This window comes from Geotrypetes seraphini, chromosome 8, assembly GCF_902459505.1.
Source record: "Geotrypetes seraphini chromosome 8, aGeoSer1.1, whole genome shotgun sequence".
In the NCBI taxonomy this organism is placed as follows: Eukaryota; Metazoa; Chordata; class Amphibia; order Gymnophiona; family Dermophiidae; genus Geotrypetes; species Geotrypetes seraphini.
This window is the reverse complement of record NC_047091.1, coordinates 124,971,184-124,988,008: the sequence shown is the minus strand read 5'-3', so window position 1 is coordinate 124,988,008 and position 16,825 is coordinate 124,971,184. Positions and strand designations below refer to the sequence as shown.

General features: G+C 51.4%; 1 protein-coding gene across 4 annotated transcripts in view; it reads right to left on the bottom strand.

The window, feature by feature from the left end:
* The window catches only part of LOC117364858 (cold-inducible RNA-binding protein-like), a 76,575-nt gene extending 60,317 nt beyond the window's left edge, over positions 1–16,258 (bottom strand). For 3 of the 4 annotated variants that reach the window (XM_033954564.1, XM_033954565.1, XM_033954563.1), the window contains exons 1-2: positions 16,107–16,258; positions 15,334–15,444 (exon numbers count right to left, since the gene is read on the bottom strand). In XM_033954564.1, the coding sequence (XP_033810455.1) occupies positions 15,334–15,436 (103 nt within the window). In that variant the 5' untranslated portion in view covers positions 15,437–15,444; positions 16,107–16,258. The remainder of the gene's footprint in view (positions 1–15,333; positions 15,445–16,106) is intronic. The other variant, XM_033954562.1, reaches the window with a different exon arrangement.
* Positions 16,259–16,825: the final 567 nt, after the last annotated feature.

The window sequence follows — 16,825 nt, the reverse complement described above, 5'->3', positions numbered from 1 at the left end:
GATCGGGCGTGCACACTGCTGGCACTTCTTAAAGCCCGGCTGAGGGGGCATGAATGGAAACACGGCCTCCGCAAAATCAAACCCGGAGGCCTGTATGTTGGCAACAGGCCCCGCCGGGGCCGGCCAGAAAAATAAAGGAAAGACAAAATTAAGATTTTTTTTTTTTTTTAAACGAAAAAGGAACCCGAAGGGAAAAAAGCAAAAAAGGAAGAAAATTACGCGAGCGGGAAGGCAAAAGTAGGATATTTCAACAGCCGTTGAAAGCACATGCGTCTTCTTCGCTCCGCGGAAACGAAGAAACTGGGGACCACGCTCTCCTCCGTCGAGCGGGAAGGCACCCGCGCATGCGCGGTGCGGTCAACTAGAACTTTCTAGTTAAAAGTGTCCGTACCGGGGCTCCGTCGGTGACGTCACCCATACGTTAAGAATATGCTGCCTGCTTGTCCTGGGATAACATGCCTAGCTGAAGTAATGGCCCCCAAAGACCGCCGTCAGAGTAAGCTCCTTCAAAGACAGCCACCAAACAGTTCAAAAGTCGGGCGCACCAGAACCAGATTGAGATCCCAAGATGGAACAGAGGGCCGCACGGGAGGCCTGATCAACTTGGCCGCCCGCAAAAAGTGAATCACATCAGGAATGGCTGTCAAACGCTGACCTTTCACTAACCCACAAAAGGCTGACAAGGCCGCAAGCTGAACCCGGAGAGAAGACCAAGCCAGTTTTCTATCTAGGCCATCTTGCAAGAACTCTAGGATGGTAGGCAGGGAAGCGCAAAAAGAGACCACTCCCTGCGCCTGGCCCCACCTCTCAAAGATACACCAAACCTGCACATAAGCCCGAGAGGTAGAAAGCCTCCGGGACCGCAAGAGAGTAGAGATCACCTTATCTGAATACCCCTTCCTACCTAGACGACCCCTTTCAAGAGCCAAGCAGTAAGACAGAAGGGAGACGGGTCAAACATGGGAATGGGATCCTGCGTCAGGAGGTCATCCAAGAAAGGTAGAGGAAGAGGATCAATCACCAGATACCTCACCAGATCCGCGTACCACGGACATCAAGGCCAATCCAGAGCTACCAGAACCACAAGACCCGGATGGCGAATACAGAGAAGAACTCTGCCCAATAATAGCCATGGAGGGAACACGTACAACAGCCCCTCCGTTGGCCATGGGTGAACCAGAGCATCCAGACCCTTGGCCAGACCGTCCCTGCGACGACTGAAGAAGCGGGGCACTTTGGCGTTGCCACTTGTGGCCATCAGGTCCATCAGGGGCTGACCCCAAGCTTGCACTATCCACTGATAGGCCACGGGGCTGAAACATCACTCTCTGGGATCCAAGATGTGACAACTGAGGAAGTCCACCTGAACATTCTCCACCCGGCCGAGAGGACCAGAAGGTATAACACCACCCAAAGCATGAGCCGAGTCACCTCCTGCGCCACCTGAGCGCTCTTGGTGCCTCCTTGACGACTGACATAAGCCAACGCCATGACTTGTCGGCAGAACAATGACCAACTTGCCCATTAAAAGGGAGCGGAAGGCTAACAGTGCCAGATGGAAGGCTCTGGTCTGCAACACACTGATCGACCAGGACGCCTCCTCCGTGGACCAGGCACCCTGAGCTTTGTGAACTAAACACTGAGCCTCTCAACTGAGGAGACTAGCATCCATGAAAAGCACCGTCCACTGCGGTAGATCCAAACTCAACTCCTAAACCAGATGAGAGGTCTGGAGCCACCAACGAAGACTGCAGCGTGCCAAGCCTCGCAGAGGGACAGGGACATCCAAACTGTGCCTCTGGGGCGACCACCTCTGGAGCAGAGTATACTGAAGAGGAAGCATGTGGGCCCTAGCCACGTCCAGGGACACCGCCATCGACCCCAAGACTTGGAGGAAATCCTGCGCCCGAGGACACCGGGACACCATAAGGAGGCAAATCTGAGATTGTAATTTGCTTACCAAGACCTCTGGAAGGAAGACCTTCCCCAAGGAGGTGTCGAACAGAACTCCAAGGTACTCCAGACGCTGAGCTGGGACCAACCGACTTTTGAAAAGGGTGACCACCCTGCCCAGCGATCGGAGAAACTCCACCACCCGAGCCGTAACCCGGGTGCTCTCCTGCAACGACTGTGCCCGAATCAACCAGTCGTCCAGGTAGGGGTGCACCAGAATGCCCTCCGACCGCAAGGCCGCTGCTACGACCACCATCACCTTGGGGAACGTCCGGGGAGTCATGGCCAGGCCAAAGGGAAGCGCGCAGAACTGATAGTGCTGACTCACAAAGCGAAGGAAGCGCTGATGAGAGGCCCGAATGGAAGCACGCAAGTAGGCCTCCGTCAGAGTGAGAGAAGTCAGGCACTCCCCCGGCTGAACCTCCAGAAGGACAGACTGCAGTGTGTCTATGCGAAAAGAGGGAATTTTGAGAGCCCTGTTGACCCGTTTAAATCAAGGATGGGCCAAAAGGTCCCCTCCTTCTTGGGCACCACAAAGGAAATGGCGTACCAGCTGGTGCCACACTCCTCAGGGGACACTGGAACAACCGCTTTGAGATCTATCAAGCGCTGAAGGGTCTGGCGAAAGGCTAGCGCTCCCATGCCACCTGACACGGAGAGGCTAGATACAATCTGGCAGAGAGCGGCAAACTCCAGAGCATAACCGTCCTGCACCACCTCCAGGACCCCACTGATCGGCCCACTTGGGAAACAAGTTGTGCAGCCAGGCACCCACCGGAACCAAAGGGGCGCCGGCAAAGAGCCTCGTGCAGGACGGGCAGCGGGGGAACAGGCGTGAGGACTCCCAGCCCCCCGAAGGGACTGCATGCGCTGAGCCAACCGACCCTGGGGAAAAATCGGAAGTCTGGAAAGAAGCAGCCCCACACCCGGGGCAAAGCTAGCAAAATTCCTGCAGATGCCCCCGGGCAGTGCCACCCCGAGATGCCAGGCAGGCATGGTCCTCAGGCAGACGGGACACCTTAGAGGTCATCAGAGTCTGAACCAACTTATCTAAGTCCTCCCCAAACAAAAACGACCCTCAAAAGGGAAATTTTGGAAGTTTAGTTTTGAACGCGGCAACCGCCGACTGAGTACAAGGTACAGCGCGCAGCCACCAAAAGCCCTAGATTTAGCCGCAGGTCGCACCAAGACATAAAGAGTCATCCGAGAAGAACGAGGCAGCCATCTCAATCTTCGCCACCTCCTGATCCACTAAGAACCAGTCATCAGACTCACAATCCAGGACACGCTCAGACTACTAAAACGCGGCGCAAGCCACCAGCCCCCACAAATAGCCGCCTGGACTCCCCAAGGCAGAGACATCAAAATTCTGTTTAAGAAGCGTCTCTAACGTATGCTCCCCAGAGACCCTAAGGGCAGAACTGCCCGCAACAGGCACGGTATGCCGCTTAGCAATCGCCAAGACCACCGCGTCCACCACTGGCGAAAATAAGGTAGCCCTAACCCCCATCGGGATGGGATACCAACAAGCCAGGGCGCACGCCAACCAAAACGGCGCCCCCGGCGAATTCCACTGCGCCAGCACAATAGCCCGAAAAGCCTGACACACAGGAAAAAAGTGGGAAACAGGACAGACCCCCCCCCCCGAAGCAGAGGGGCCCCCTACGCGGAGTCTCCGGTGGCGCAGCACCAAGACCTGCTAAATCAGGTATAAAAGCGCATCTCTCTGAATAAAAGCCACACGATGGACGCCTCTGTGCTGGAAGATGGGAAACCCGATGCCCCGCTGCCACAGGCCGTCCCCCCTAGAGGATCCTGGAAGCCCGCCAAAGCAGCCAGGTCCTCATCCACGTCAAAACGCTCCTACGACCACCAATCCGCAATCCAAGCCCCCCGCGGGCGCTTGGATGAGGGAGGAGGAAGAGGGGACGCCAAATGAAAAAGAGGGAGGCAAAACCACAGGGGGTGCAGAGGGAAACCACCTCCGAAACCCCCTGGCGCACGTGGGACCCCCCAATAGTCTGCACAAAGAAAGAAATTAAATCAGGGGACATAAACCCTAGGGGTCCCCAGGGACTCCCTGCCCCTGTGTTTGTAATACAGGGGGAAGGTCATCTAAGGTTGCAGACAAAATGGAGGAAACTGTCTGTCAAAATGGCGAAGTTCCCGCCAAAATAACCCCTCCAGGGCCTGTAGCGGCTGGGAAACCTAAACTGACCCAGATGCTAAAGCAGACAAGCTGGTATTAGCTGTTGAAAAATCAGCTGAGAGGGAATCCTTTTTCCCCTACCTTAGGGGGTTCGGGGAATCCCTCCGGAGATAGCAAGAGAAGACCGGGCTGCCTCACTGCCTTCAGCTGGCTCGCGAGGCACTAAGGTCGAGGAGCTCTGGACGCCTGCAGCTGCTGCCGACAGAGCTCCACTACCTCACCGGCCTAAACCGCCGAGTTCAGGCCAGCCGCGAGTGCCTTGCGGCTGGACCAAATTGTGTCCCACTCCTCCGGAGAAGGGCACAATTGCTCCATATGCGACCTAGCTAGAAGAAAAGTGCCTGTTAGTGCAAAAATACAGTAAATTGACAGGGAAGCAACCTTGCAGACCGGCACTACCTCAGGATTTATTTTTTTTTTACAGAACAGACTCCACAGGCTCTCAAAGCAATAGGCCTTGCTTGATTTAGGGGGCAAAGCTGACTGCTGAGGCTCCTCTAAAAGAATGTGGGGAGATGGAGGAAGTGGGGGGAGGGACCCCGCTCGAGACCCGCCGGGTTTGACACCCCCGAGGTCGGACGGACCCACAAACAGGGCCCACCCAAGCTCAATCTGGCCAAAAACAGGGACTAGAAACCCCTAAACAAATTCCAACAGCCATACCAAGAGAGATGGGTACAGATCACTCACACCTGCTGAAGACTGAAGTAGACTGATAAGAACAGAGAAGGGGATATCTTATGTACTATTCCACAGTTTTGTTTCAGTCTCCACCTGCTGGTCATGATTGGATATATATCCATTTGTAAAGATTAACCTCTACTGGTCTGGAGAGTGCTAAAGAATTTGTGTTTCTTAGGCTACAGAGGGCTCGCAGACTGAACGATTTACTAGCCATGCCAAGCTCCGAAAGCAACAAAGGATACCCCCCTGTGCCAGCTGAGCAAATTGGTTACCTGCTTCAGCAGGGGAGAAGCTAAGCTGGACACTGCCCCCACCCCTCCAGTTGCCCTATGCAGTGCAAAAATGCTCCAAACACATTAAATTTGAGCAATTCTGGCAAGAATCAACATGAGGAGAGCCCAAGGACTATCTCAGCAAGTTTCCAGGTGAAATCTGCAGTTTTGAAGAAGCAGGGAGCTATAGTAAAAAAGATCGCTATAAATCCAAGATTGCTGCTGTCAAAAATATTCATGCCAAAATCGCAATATTTTAGGATTTTTCAAGAGGGAAAACACAGGGGAACATCAAGAAACTGTCAAAACTCCACTATTCAAACTTCCCTCGATTCCTCTCACTGTGACCTGACAGGATCTGTGCTGTAGTCTGCTTTCAGCTCTCACAGTAGCTGGATGAGAAACCTCACTGCCACAATGCTGAGAATTCTTCTGTAAAGCTGATCTTCAGGCTACCAGTCAGTCAGATTCCTATGTCCGACCACACCTCCACCCCCTATAGACCAATGGAGGTGCACCAGGACGGGCAGAGGTGCATAGATGCAGTTGGCTCCCTATGAGACACCGCTAAGCCTCCTAAGGGTGCCCAACAGACTGCGCTCAACCCCTGCTTAACAGTAGGCGAGACCACATCAGGGATGGCCCTGAACTCCAGAGAAAACTATACAGGCTGGCTAACAAGTATACAGTAGGATCGGCCTGTCAGCTACAGACCGAAGTCTGTGAATTCTCAAGCAGGCAGAGCTTCAAAATCGCTCCAAGCACCAAATTACCTGAAAAAGGGATGAAAAGTACATCAAATAATAAAATGGGTAGAGCAGAACACACTCCTGTAGGCACACGTTCAGAGGGAAAGAACTGTAGGCGGAGCTAGAGAACCCAGTGAATTACGGCAGAGTGAAAATTCAGAGTGGATTCCTTCTGCAGCAGCACACGGTTTGTAGGAAAATAACCCATCTGTCTAATCTAGATAGAATGTCTCACCTAATAAACTGAAAATTTTTTTTCATGTATATTCATTGTGGATATCCTGAAAACCTGACTGGCAAGGGGGTACTCCAGGACCTAGGCCATACACAGAGGTGAACAGGGAACTAACATGGTTATACAAATTCTGAAAGGTTCATGTATATGATCTCAACTAAGGTAGTAGAGATAAGCAAATTCTGCTACATAGACATTCTTAACTTTTTTGGATTCCACACTCTTTATCAATTAAATCCTTGCACTATCTTCCTAAACATGTCCACTAGTGACTACTGATAACAGCTAACAGCACTAACATGTTACTAAAATTATAGTTCAGGCAGCCCCTGGATTAAGAATATCGGACTTGTACTTATGAAACAAGGTCCGCTTCTCCTTTATGTGCCAACACAGCCCTCTTCCTCATTTCCTGTCCCCAAAACAACCCTCTTCCTTCCTTCGATGTCCCAATGCACACCTCGTCATCCTTTCCTCCCACTGTGCTGTGCCCCCAAATTTGTGCCTCCCTCCCACAGGTGGTTATACCTGGCTGGCTCCCTCCTCCCAGCTGTACTTCTTTTTACAAAGCAATGAGCCGCAGCTCCTGCACGCAGCCGCAGGAAGCATGTAGTAATCTCAGTCATGGCATTTTGAAGACAAGGGTGGCTGGGAGGAGGGAGCCAGCTAGACGAGGTAAACACCAGCAGAAGGGAGGCACAAATTTGGGACACAGCACAGCAGGAGGGAAGGACGATGAAGGTGGCGCGTTGGGACAAGGAAGGAAGAAGCAGGGTCACATTGAGACACAGAAGGAAGGGAGGGAGCACAAGCCAGCAAAAGGGTGGAAGGACAGAGGAAGGGTGCATGAACTTTGGACAGAATGGAGGGAGGAGAGCATGAACTTGAGATATAGGACGGAAGAATGGAAGGAGTGAGGGAAAGATGCTGATGGGGGGAGGGAATAGGAAGGGACAATTATTGGGCATGGGTGTCTGAGTTAGAGGGAAAGATGGTGCACATGGGGAAATGAAGAAATATTGGACATGGTAGTAGGAGAGGCATGAAGTACAGATGCATTAGGAAGAGAGATGAGAGGGAGAGATGTTGGATGTGGTGGTGGAGGAGAGGAACAGTGGGACATATGAACAAAGGTGTAAACCTCTATCTTTTCTATTTGAACTACTTTATTTTGAGGACTGTTGTTTTTATACACTGTACATCAGGGATGCCCAAAAGATCGATCATGATCAACCAGTAGATCAAAGGCAGAAATCAGCAGCGGTGGCTTGGGGGAGAGAAAAAGACACACAAATAATGAAAGGGAGGCAGGGAAAGACAAAGTAAGGGGAGGAGGCAGGAAGAGAGGAACAAAAAAACTGGACTCATGGAGGGATAGAGATGTTGGTTGGGGAATGGAATGAGGTCTGGAGAAGAGGAAGAATGCAGGAGGCAGAAAGAAAGGCAAAAAGAATTTACAGTCAGAAGAAGGAAGTGCAACCAGAGACTCATGAAATCACCAGACAGCAAAGGTAGGAAAAATTATTTTATTTTAAATTTAGTGATTAAAATGTGTCCAAAGCTGACTATATTTTGCACAATGGCCTGCTTTTACTAAATCGCGATAGTGGTTTTTAGTGTAGGGAGCCTGTGAGCGTCGGGAGCAGCGCGGGGCATTCAGTGCAGTTCCCTGTGCTAAAAACTGCTATTGCAGTTTAGTAAAAGGGAAGGGGGTAATTTGTCTATTTTTGTATAGTTGTTATTAAGGCGAAATTGCATATTTTAAAGTCATCTGCCTTAACCTCTTTTAAAAAAAAACCTTAAGATAAATGATAAGGAGAAATTAGGTTCTTACCTGCTAATTTACTTTCTTTTAGCTTCTCCAGACCAGTAGAGGTTAATCTTTACGAATGGGTATATATCCAATCATGACCAGCAGGTGGAGACTGAAAACAAAACTGTGGGACAGTATATAATATACTCCCTTCTCTATTTACATCAGTCTGCCGAATAGCCAAGCAGAACTAAGAACTGGAAAACAGAAAGAAAACAATACTCCGAACAGGAGTAACAAATAACATACTCAAATGCTGTTGGAAAATGCAGAGGAGAAATACCAGAAGGAAAATGTCCCCACTGCTCGCCAGCTAAGCCAGCTGAGCCACAGCCGCTGTTCTTTAATTCTCCCCGGCCCTAGAAAAATACTAGAACCCGCAGCAAAAAACAAAAACTGCCCGCGAAACAGCCCCAAGCACAACAACAATAGACAGGGTGGGGACCTCTACTGGTCTGGAGAAACTAAAAGAAAGTAAATTAGCAGGTAAGAACCTAATTTCTCCTTCTTTAGCACTCTCCAGACCAGTAGAGGTTAATCTTTACGAATGGGACGTACCAAAGCAGTCCCTCACACGGGCGGGACCCCCGAAGGGCCGACACCAGAACACACACACCGAACACCGCGTCCTGACGCGCCAGAACATCTACCCGAAAGAGTCTGACAAAGGAATACAAGGAAGACCAAACCGCAGCCGTACAAATGTCCACTGGAGGCATGAGCGACGACTCAGCCCAAGAAGCCGCCTGACCCCGAGTAGAATGAGCTTTGAGAAACTCCGGAACGGGCTGCTGCCCCAGAAGAGAAGCGGAAGCAAAAGTCTCCTTGATCTAGCATGCAATAGTAGCCCTAGAAGCGCCAGCCCCCCTAAGAGGACCAGTCAGAAGGACAAAGAGATGATTTTATTTCCTGATCTCCTGGGTCCGGTGCACATAAGAGCAAAGGACGCGACCAACAGCCAACATGCTCAGCTGACTTTGCTCAGAAGAGCCCTCCCAACTACCCAAGACCGGGAGGACTACAGATGAAAAGGAAAAACTACTATTGGCAGAAAAGGAAGGAACAGGCCTCAAGACAACCTGCTCCTAGAAAACTCCAAGAAGGGAGCCCTACAAGAGAAAGCATGTAGCTCAGAAACACGCCTAGCGGAAGAAATGTCCACCAAAAAGACCGTCTTCAGAGGAAGGTCCTTCAAAGAGCAGCCGCCCAACGGTTCGAAGGGCGGGTGCATCAGAATAGAGAGAACCAGACTGAGATTCCAAGAGGGAATAGAGGACCGCACGGGAGGCCTGAGCACCTTGGCCGCCCGCAAAAAGCGAATCACATCAGGAATGGCTATCAAACGCTGACCCGTCACAAACCCCCGAAAGGCTGACAAGGCCACAAGCTGAACCCGGAGAGAAGCCGAAGCCAGGCCTCTATCCATGCCATCTTGCAAGAACTCTAAGAAGTTAGGCACAGAAACGAGAAGAGAGACCACTCCCCGCACCTGGCACCACCCCTCAAAGAAGTGCCAAATCCACACAGAAGCCTGAGAGGTAGAAAGCCTCCAGGACCCCAAGAGTGTAGAAATCACCCTATCTGAATACCCCTTCTTACCAAGGCGACCCCTTTCAAAAGCCAAGCCGTAAGACAGAAGGGAGACGGGTCGAACATGGGAATGGGACCCTGCGTCAGAAGGTCGTCCAAGGGAGGCAGAGGAAGAGGATCCACCACCAAAGTGTCACCAGATCTGCGTATCACGGATGTCGAGGCCAATCTGGAGCCACCAGAACCCCCAGACCCGGATGGCGAACAATGCGGAGAAGAACTCTGCCCACTAATGGCCACGGAGGGAACCTGCACAACAGCCCCTCTGTTGGCCATGATGAACCAGAGCATCCAGCCCCTTGGCCAGTCCATCCCTGCGACGACTGAAGAAGCGGAACACCTTGGCCTTGCCACTCGAGGCCGACAGGTCCATCAGGGACTGACCCCAAGCCGGCATTATCAACTGAAGAGCCACATGGCTGAGACACCACTCTCTGTGATCTAAGATGTGACTGAGGAAGTTCGCCTGAACAACCTCTACCCCGGCCATGTGAGAGGCCGAGAGGTCCAGAAGGCGTGACTCCGCCCCAAAGCATGAGCCGAGCCGCCTCCTCCGCCACCTGAGCGCTCTTGGTGCCTCAACGATTGACATAAGCCACCGTTGTGGCATTGTCAGACCGGACTTTGACCGACTTGCCCCTCAAGCGGGAGCGGAAGGCTAATAGCGCCAGAGGGACGGCTCTGGTCTCCAACATGTTGATTGACCAGGATGCCTCCTCCATGGACCAGGTGCCCCTAGACACTGAGCCCCCCCAACCAAGGAGATTGGCATCCGAGAGAAGCACCGTCCACTGCGATAGGTCCAGACTCATCCTCTGGACCAGATGAGAGGTCTGGAGCCACCAAAGAAGACTGCAGCGCGTCAAGCCTCACAGAGGGACAGGGACCTCCAAACTGAGCCACTGGGGTGACCATCTACGGAGCCGAGCATACTGAAGAGACATGTGGGCCCACCACACAACATCCAGGAACGCTGCCATCGACCCCAAGACTTGGAGGAAATCCTGCGCCCGAGGACACCGGGACGCCAAAAGAAGGCGAATCTGAGATTGCAATTTGCTTACCCGGGCCTCTGGAAGGAAGACCTTCCCCAAGGAGGTGTCGAACAGAACTCCAAGGTACTCCAGATACTGAGCGGGGACCAACCGACTCTTGGAAAGGTTGACCACCCAGCCCAGCGACCGGAGAAACTCAACCACCCGAGCCGTAACTCGGGCGCTCTCCTGCAACGACTTCACCCGAAACAACCAGTCATCCCAGAAGGGGTGCACCAGAATGCCCTCTGACTGCAATGCCACCGTGACGACCACCATCAACTTGGCGAACGTCCGGGGAGTCGTGGCCAGGCCCAAGGGAAGCACCCAGAACTGATAGTGCAGACCCAATATCGCCAAGCAAAGAAAGAGCTGAGGAGCGGCCCGAATGGAAACAGGCAAGTAGGCCTCCGCCAGAGCGAGAGAAGTCAGGAACTCCCCCGGCTGAACCGCCAGAAGGACAGACTGCAGTGTGTCCATGCGAATAAAAGGGAATTCTGAGAGTCCTGATGACCTCAGTTTAAACCAAGGATGGGCCGAAAGGTCCCCTTCCCTTTAGGGCCCCATAAAGGAAATGGCGTACCAGCCGATACCGCACTCCTGAGGGGACACTGGACAACTGCTTAGAGATCTAGCAAGCGCTGAAGGGTCTGGCGAAAGGCTAGCGTCTCCCATGCCACCTGACATGGAAAGGCTAGATATGATTCGGCAGAGAGCGGATAAAATTCAAGTACATAACCGTCCCGCACCACCACCAGGACCCACTGATCGGACGTGATCTTGGCCCACTTTGGAAACAAGTTGCGAAGCCGGGCACCCCCGGGAACCAAAGGGGGCGCCGGCAAAGAGACATCGCGTAGGACGGGCAGCAGGGGAAACGGGGGGGGGAACTCCCAGCCCCCCGACGGGCCCCCTGAAAAAGATTGCATGCGCTAAGCCAACCGACCCCGGGGAAAAACCGGAAGCCTGGAAAGAAGCAGTCCCATGCCCCAGGCGAAACTTGCGAAATTCCCGCAGACGCCCCCAGGCAATGCCAACCCGAGAAGCCGGGCGGGCACGGTCCTCAGGCAAACGGGGCACCTCCGGGTCCGTCAGAGTCTGAACCACCGGATCTAAGTCCTCTCTAAACAAAAAACAACCCCCGAAAGGGAAATTTTGGGAAGTTCAGTTTTGGACGCGGCAACCGCCGACCAAGCGCGAAGCCACAAGGTACAGCGTGCGGCCACCAAAAGACCCAGACTTAGCAGCACCAAGTCACAAAGAACAACCGAGAGGAACGAGGCAGTCATCTCAAACTTCACCACCTCCAGATCCACTAAGGACCAGTCATCAGACTCACGATCCAGGACATGCTCAGACCACCGAAACACGGTGCGAGCCACCAGCCCCACACAAATAGCTGCCGGGACCCCCAAGGCAGAGACATCAAAATTATACTTAAGAAGTGTCTCTAACGTACGCTCCTCAGAGACCCTAAGAGCAGATCCCCGTCCATAACAGGCACGGTATGCCGCTTAGGAAGTGCCGAGACCACCGCGTCCCCCATTGGCGTAATTAAGGTAGCCCTATCCCCCTCCGGGATGGGATACCCATGAGCCAAGGCGCACACCAAACGAAACGGCGCCCGTAGGCCACTGCGCCAACACAAAATCCCGAAAATCCTGATGCACAGGAAAAGAGCGGGAAACAGGACAGACCCCCTGAAGCAGAGGGGCCCCCATACGCGGGGTCTCCGGTGGCGCAACTTCAAAAATGCAGCACCAAGGAGACCTGCTACATCAGGTCTAAAAGCTCATCCCTCTGAATAAAAAGCGCACCACGGACGCATCTGCTCTGGAAGACGGGAAAACCGCCGCCCCGCTACCAGCGGGCGTCCCCTCTAGAGGATCCTGGAAGCCCGCCAAAGCAGCCAGGTCCTCAACCATGCCAACACGCTCCTCCGACCACCAATTCGCAATCCAAGCCCCCCCGCGGGCGCTTGGATGAGGGAGGAGGAAGAGGGGACGCCAAACAAAAAGAGGGAGGCAAGCCATAGGGGGCGCGGAGGGAAAACCACCCCTGAAACCCCCCAGGTGCACGTGGGACCCCCAATTGTCTGCACAAAGAAAGAAATTAAATTGGGGACAAAAAACCCCTGGGGGTCCCCAGGGACTCCCTGCCCCAGCAGGGGTCCCTGCTGAAACCTGCCCCTGTGTTTGCAATACAGGGGGAAGGTCACCTGAGGTTGCAGACAAAATGGAGGGGCCAGACAGAGAAAATGGCGAAGTTCCCGCCAAAAATGCTCCCTCCATGGCCTGTAGTGGCTGAGAAGGCTGAACAGTCCCAGCCGCTAAAACAGGCAAGTCGGCATCAGCTGTCAAAAAATCAGCTGAGAGGGAATCCTTCGGCGAATCCCTCCGTGGGCGGTTGGGGAAGACCGGGCTTCCCCACTGCTCCCAGCCGACTCGCGAGGCACCATCGGCGGGGAGCTCTGGGCGCCTGCAGCCGCTGCCGACGGAGCTCCACCACCTCACCGACCCAAACCGCCGAGTTCAGGCCGGCCGCGAGTGCCTCGCGGCTGGACCTAATTGTGTCCCACTCCCCCGGAGAAGGGCACAATTGCTCCATACGCGACCTAGCTAGAAAAAAGTGCCGGTTAGATGAAAAAATACAGTAAAATACAGTTTTCTTAAAAGGAAACAACCCTTCAGACCGGCATTACCTCAGGATTTTTTTTTTTTTTTTACAGAACAGACTCCACAGGCTCTCGAAGCAATATGCCTTGCTTGATTTAGGGGGCAAGGCTTACTGCTGAGGCTCCTCTAAAAAAATGTGGGGAGGTGGAGGAAGAGGGGGGAGGGACCCCGCTCGAGACCCGCCGGGTTTGACACCCCTGAGGTCGGACGGACCCCCAAACAGGGCCCGCCCAAGCTCTGTCCGGCCAAAAACAGGGACTAGAAACCCCCAAACAAATTCCAACAGCCCTACCAAGGGAGATGGGTACAGATCACTCAACACCTGCTGGAGACTGAAAGAAGACTGATGTAAATAGAGAAGGGAGTATATTATATACTGTCCCACAGTTTTATTTTCAGTCTCCACCTGCTGGTCATGATTGGATATATACCCATTCGTAAAGATTAACTTCTACTGGTCTGGAGAGTGCTAAAGAATTAACATTTTCTCTGCGTACAGTGTGTTTTGTGGGATTTTTAAAAAAATTTTATTGTTGGTAGATAGATCATTTTAACTTGGTCATTTTTAAAGTAGCTCGCAAGCCAAAAAAGTGTGGGCACCCCTGCTGTACATGATCCGAGTTGCATACAAATTCAACTTAAGAATGTTTTAAAAAATGAACTCATTCTTAAACCGGGGGCTGCCTGTACACAATTATACTAATAACTGCACTAAGTTAACTACTTTTACTCTGTCTCAAGAGTCAATAAATTGTCTCAGATTTCAAGACCCTCTCTGTACTATGTTAGTATGTCTGTGTGCATAGCTATTTAGTTTTATTGTTCAAAATGTTTTATTCTAGAGCACATTCCCTCAAGTTCTAGGCACCTGATGTTTGCCAACAGGAGTCCTTAGTGTACCCTACCGTGTTTTCCCGAAAATAAGCTCTAGCAGGATTTTCGGGGTAGGTCTTAATATAAAAGCCCTACCCCAAAAATAAGCTCTAGTCCAGAGATTCGCTGGCAGTTACCCTTCCCTCCCATCCACTGTGCAGCAGAACCCTTGAGTGAAGAAGAGAAGCTGGGCAAGGGTCCCGCTGCACAAGGAATGGGAGGGAGGGAAGGATAGAAGCTGGGCAAGGGTCCCGCTGCACAAGGAATGGGAGGGAGGGAAGGATAGAAGCTGGGCAAGGGTCCCGCTGCACAAGGAATGGGAGAGAAGGAAGGATAGAAGCTGGGCAAGGGTCCCGCTGCACAAGGAATGGGAGAGAGGGAAGGATAGAAGCTGGGCAAGGGTCCTGCTGCACAAGGAATGGGAGAGAGGGAAGGATAGAAGCTGGGCAAGGGTCCTGCTGCACGAGGGAGAGAAGGAGAGCTGGGCAAGGGTCCTGCAGCACAAGGGAAGGATAGAAGCTAGGCAAGGGTCCTGTTGCACAAGGGAAGGATGAGAGAGAGGGAAGGATAGAAGCTGGGCAAGAGTCCTGCTGCACCAGGGATGGGAGAGAAGATGCAGCACATGTGGGGGATATAAAGGAAAGAGGAAGAATTGGGGTAAAGGCGAGGAAGGGAGATATGATCATCTACATACCCCAAAAATAAGACCTAGTGTGTTTTTTGGGCCTAAAATTAATATGACTGTCTTTATTTTCGGGGAAACACGGTAGTCACAAGAGAGGGCCAGATTCTTCAAACTTTCAAAAACTACAAGAACGAGAGGGCATTCAGAAAAATTGAGAGGAGACAGATTCAGAACCATTGCTAGGAAGTTCTTCTTCACCCAAAGGGTGGTGGGTGGACACCTGGAATGCGCTAGAATAGGTGTGGTAGTTTAAGAAGGGATTAGACGATTTCCTGAAGTAAAAGGGGATAGAAGGGTAGAGATAGCAGATTGCTATACAGGCCCTGAAGGGCCCCCCCGCGTGAGCTGACTGCTGGGCATGATGGACCTCTGGTCTGACCCAGCAGAGGCACTGCTTATGTTCTTTATGTAGCCATGATTATTTAATTGCACTTTCAGCTGAGCCACAGAGACTTTCAATAACTTTTCCCAACATTATGTGGATCAGAATTATCTAAATTCCTCAAGAAGTTGTTTAACCCTCTACTAAATCCACATTATCTGCCTAAAACACATCCTCACCTTCTGCTATCTGGCCATACTTGCAGAAAGCGTCCTCCAGATTCCGCTCGTCGGTAGTGAAATTCAGCCCACCAATAAAAAGCTTTCCGTCATCGGACGACATGTTGTGACCTGGCAAAAGAGAACAAGAGAACGACGGCTAGAGAACAATCCTCCTGTAATACTCCCAATAGGACATAAATCTTCCCCAATAATACTCCGAAAGTTAAGTAATTACCAACCCCCCTCCCAACAGTTTTTCAATAATACTGTCAAGGAACAGTAATTATCTGCCACAAAAAGCCACCAACCCAATCCCCCCCACTCCTAACAGCAGCAATATTCTCCTCCGGAATAAAACACCCACAAAATTAGCAGTCTCCCTCTCCACCCAGCACAAAGACCCAAGAGCAGTAGTAACACACTCTCCACTAACCCAATCCAGAGAAGTAATCTGTCGCTACTAAACAACTGCCTAGTGTCCCCAGCTAGCTCCGTAAACGGATAAATATGAAAAAAAAAAAAAATCCCTCAGTTACAAAGCGGCTCATGCTTATTTCGCGCTGCGCCACTATCCAGGTCTCAAGCACAACAGCAGCTGCCGCCATTTTATGGCTCATCCTTTCAACAAGGTCCGGAGGACGCCATTTTGTGAACAACGCCTGGAACCGCAGCTTCACTGTTTCGTAAATTACAGGATGCTCACGCTCGAAAAGGAACTTAAACTTTAGTCCTCTCCTTCTGAGATACGAAATACACACAAAAAAGAGTCCGCACCCAGACCCGATTCTTACCGTCTTTTACTTACTGAACCCACACTCAACTCCAGACGACAAACAGAAAATGAACGAACGCATTACGTAAAAGGCTTCCTTTATAGACTCATTGAACACGCCCATCTTATTAATATTAATACCGAACTGCCGCCAAAAGGTTCAGCCAATCAAAGACCGAGCTAAAGTGGGAGTGCACTAGTGTTTTAGAACTACGGTTGCCGTAAGCGTCCAAAAACAAACTGCGCATTAGCTAATTCGCGGAGCGTCTAAAAATTCCCGCCAGCAATCTTAAAGCTAAACACATAATGCATTAACAGCGTTCAGATCCAGTGACACCCGGGGTTGATCATTTTTTAACACCCCCCTCCCCCCAATATAAAAAGGGATGGAAGGAGCACATTGTAGGAGCTGCATCCTAGGTGGACAGCTCCCTTTGGTACACCACGCCCGAGGAAGGGGATTATGGTCTCCAAAACTTAGTTTAAAAAAAAAAAAAATTAAAATTAGTCCAATCAAAAAGATTACCTTATTTCCATTTTCTATTGATAAATGTTCATCAATACAGCTGCAATGCTACTATATTCTAAATCTAAAGCAACAAAAAATATATTTTTTCTACCTTTTGTCCTCTCTGATTTCTGCATTCTTCATCCTCTCTTCAGGCTCCATGTCATCCAGTGTCTGCCCCTTCCATTTTTACATTACATTACATTAGTGATTTCTATTCCGCCATTACC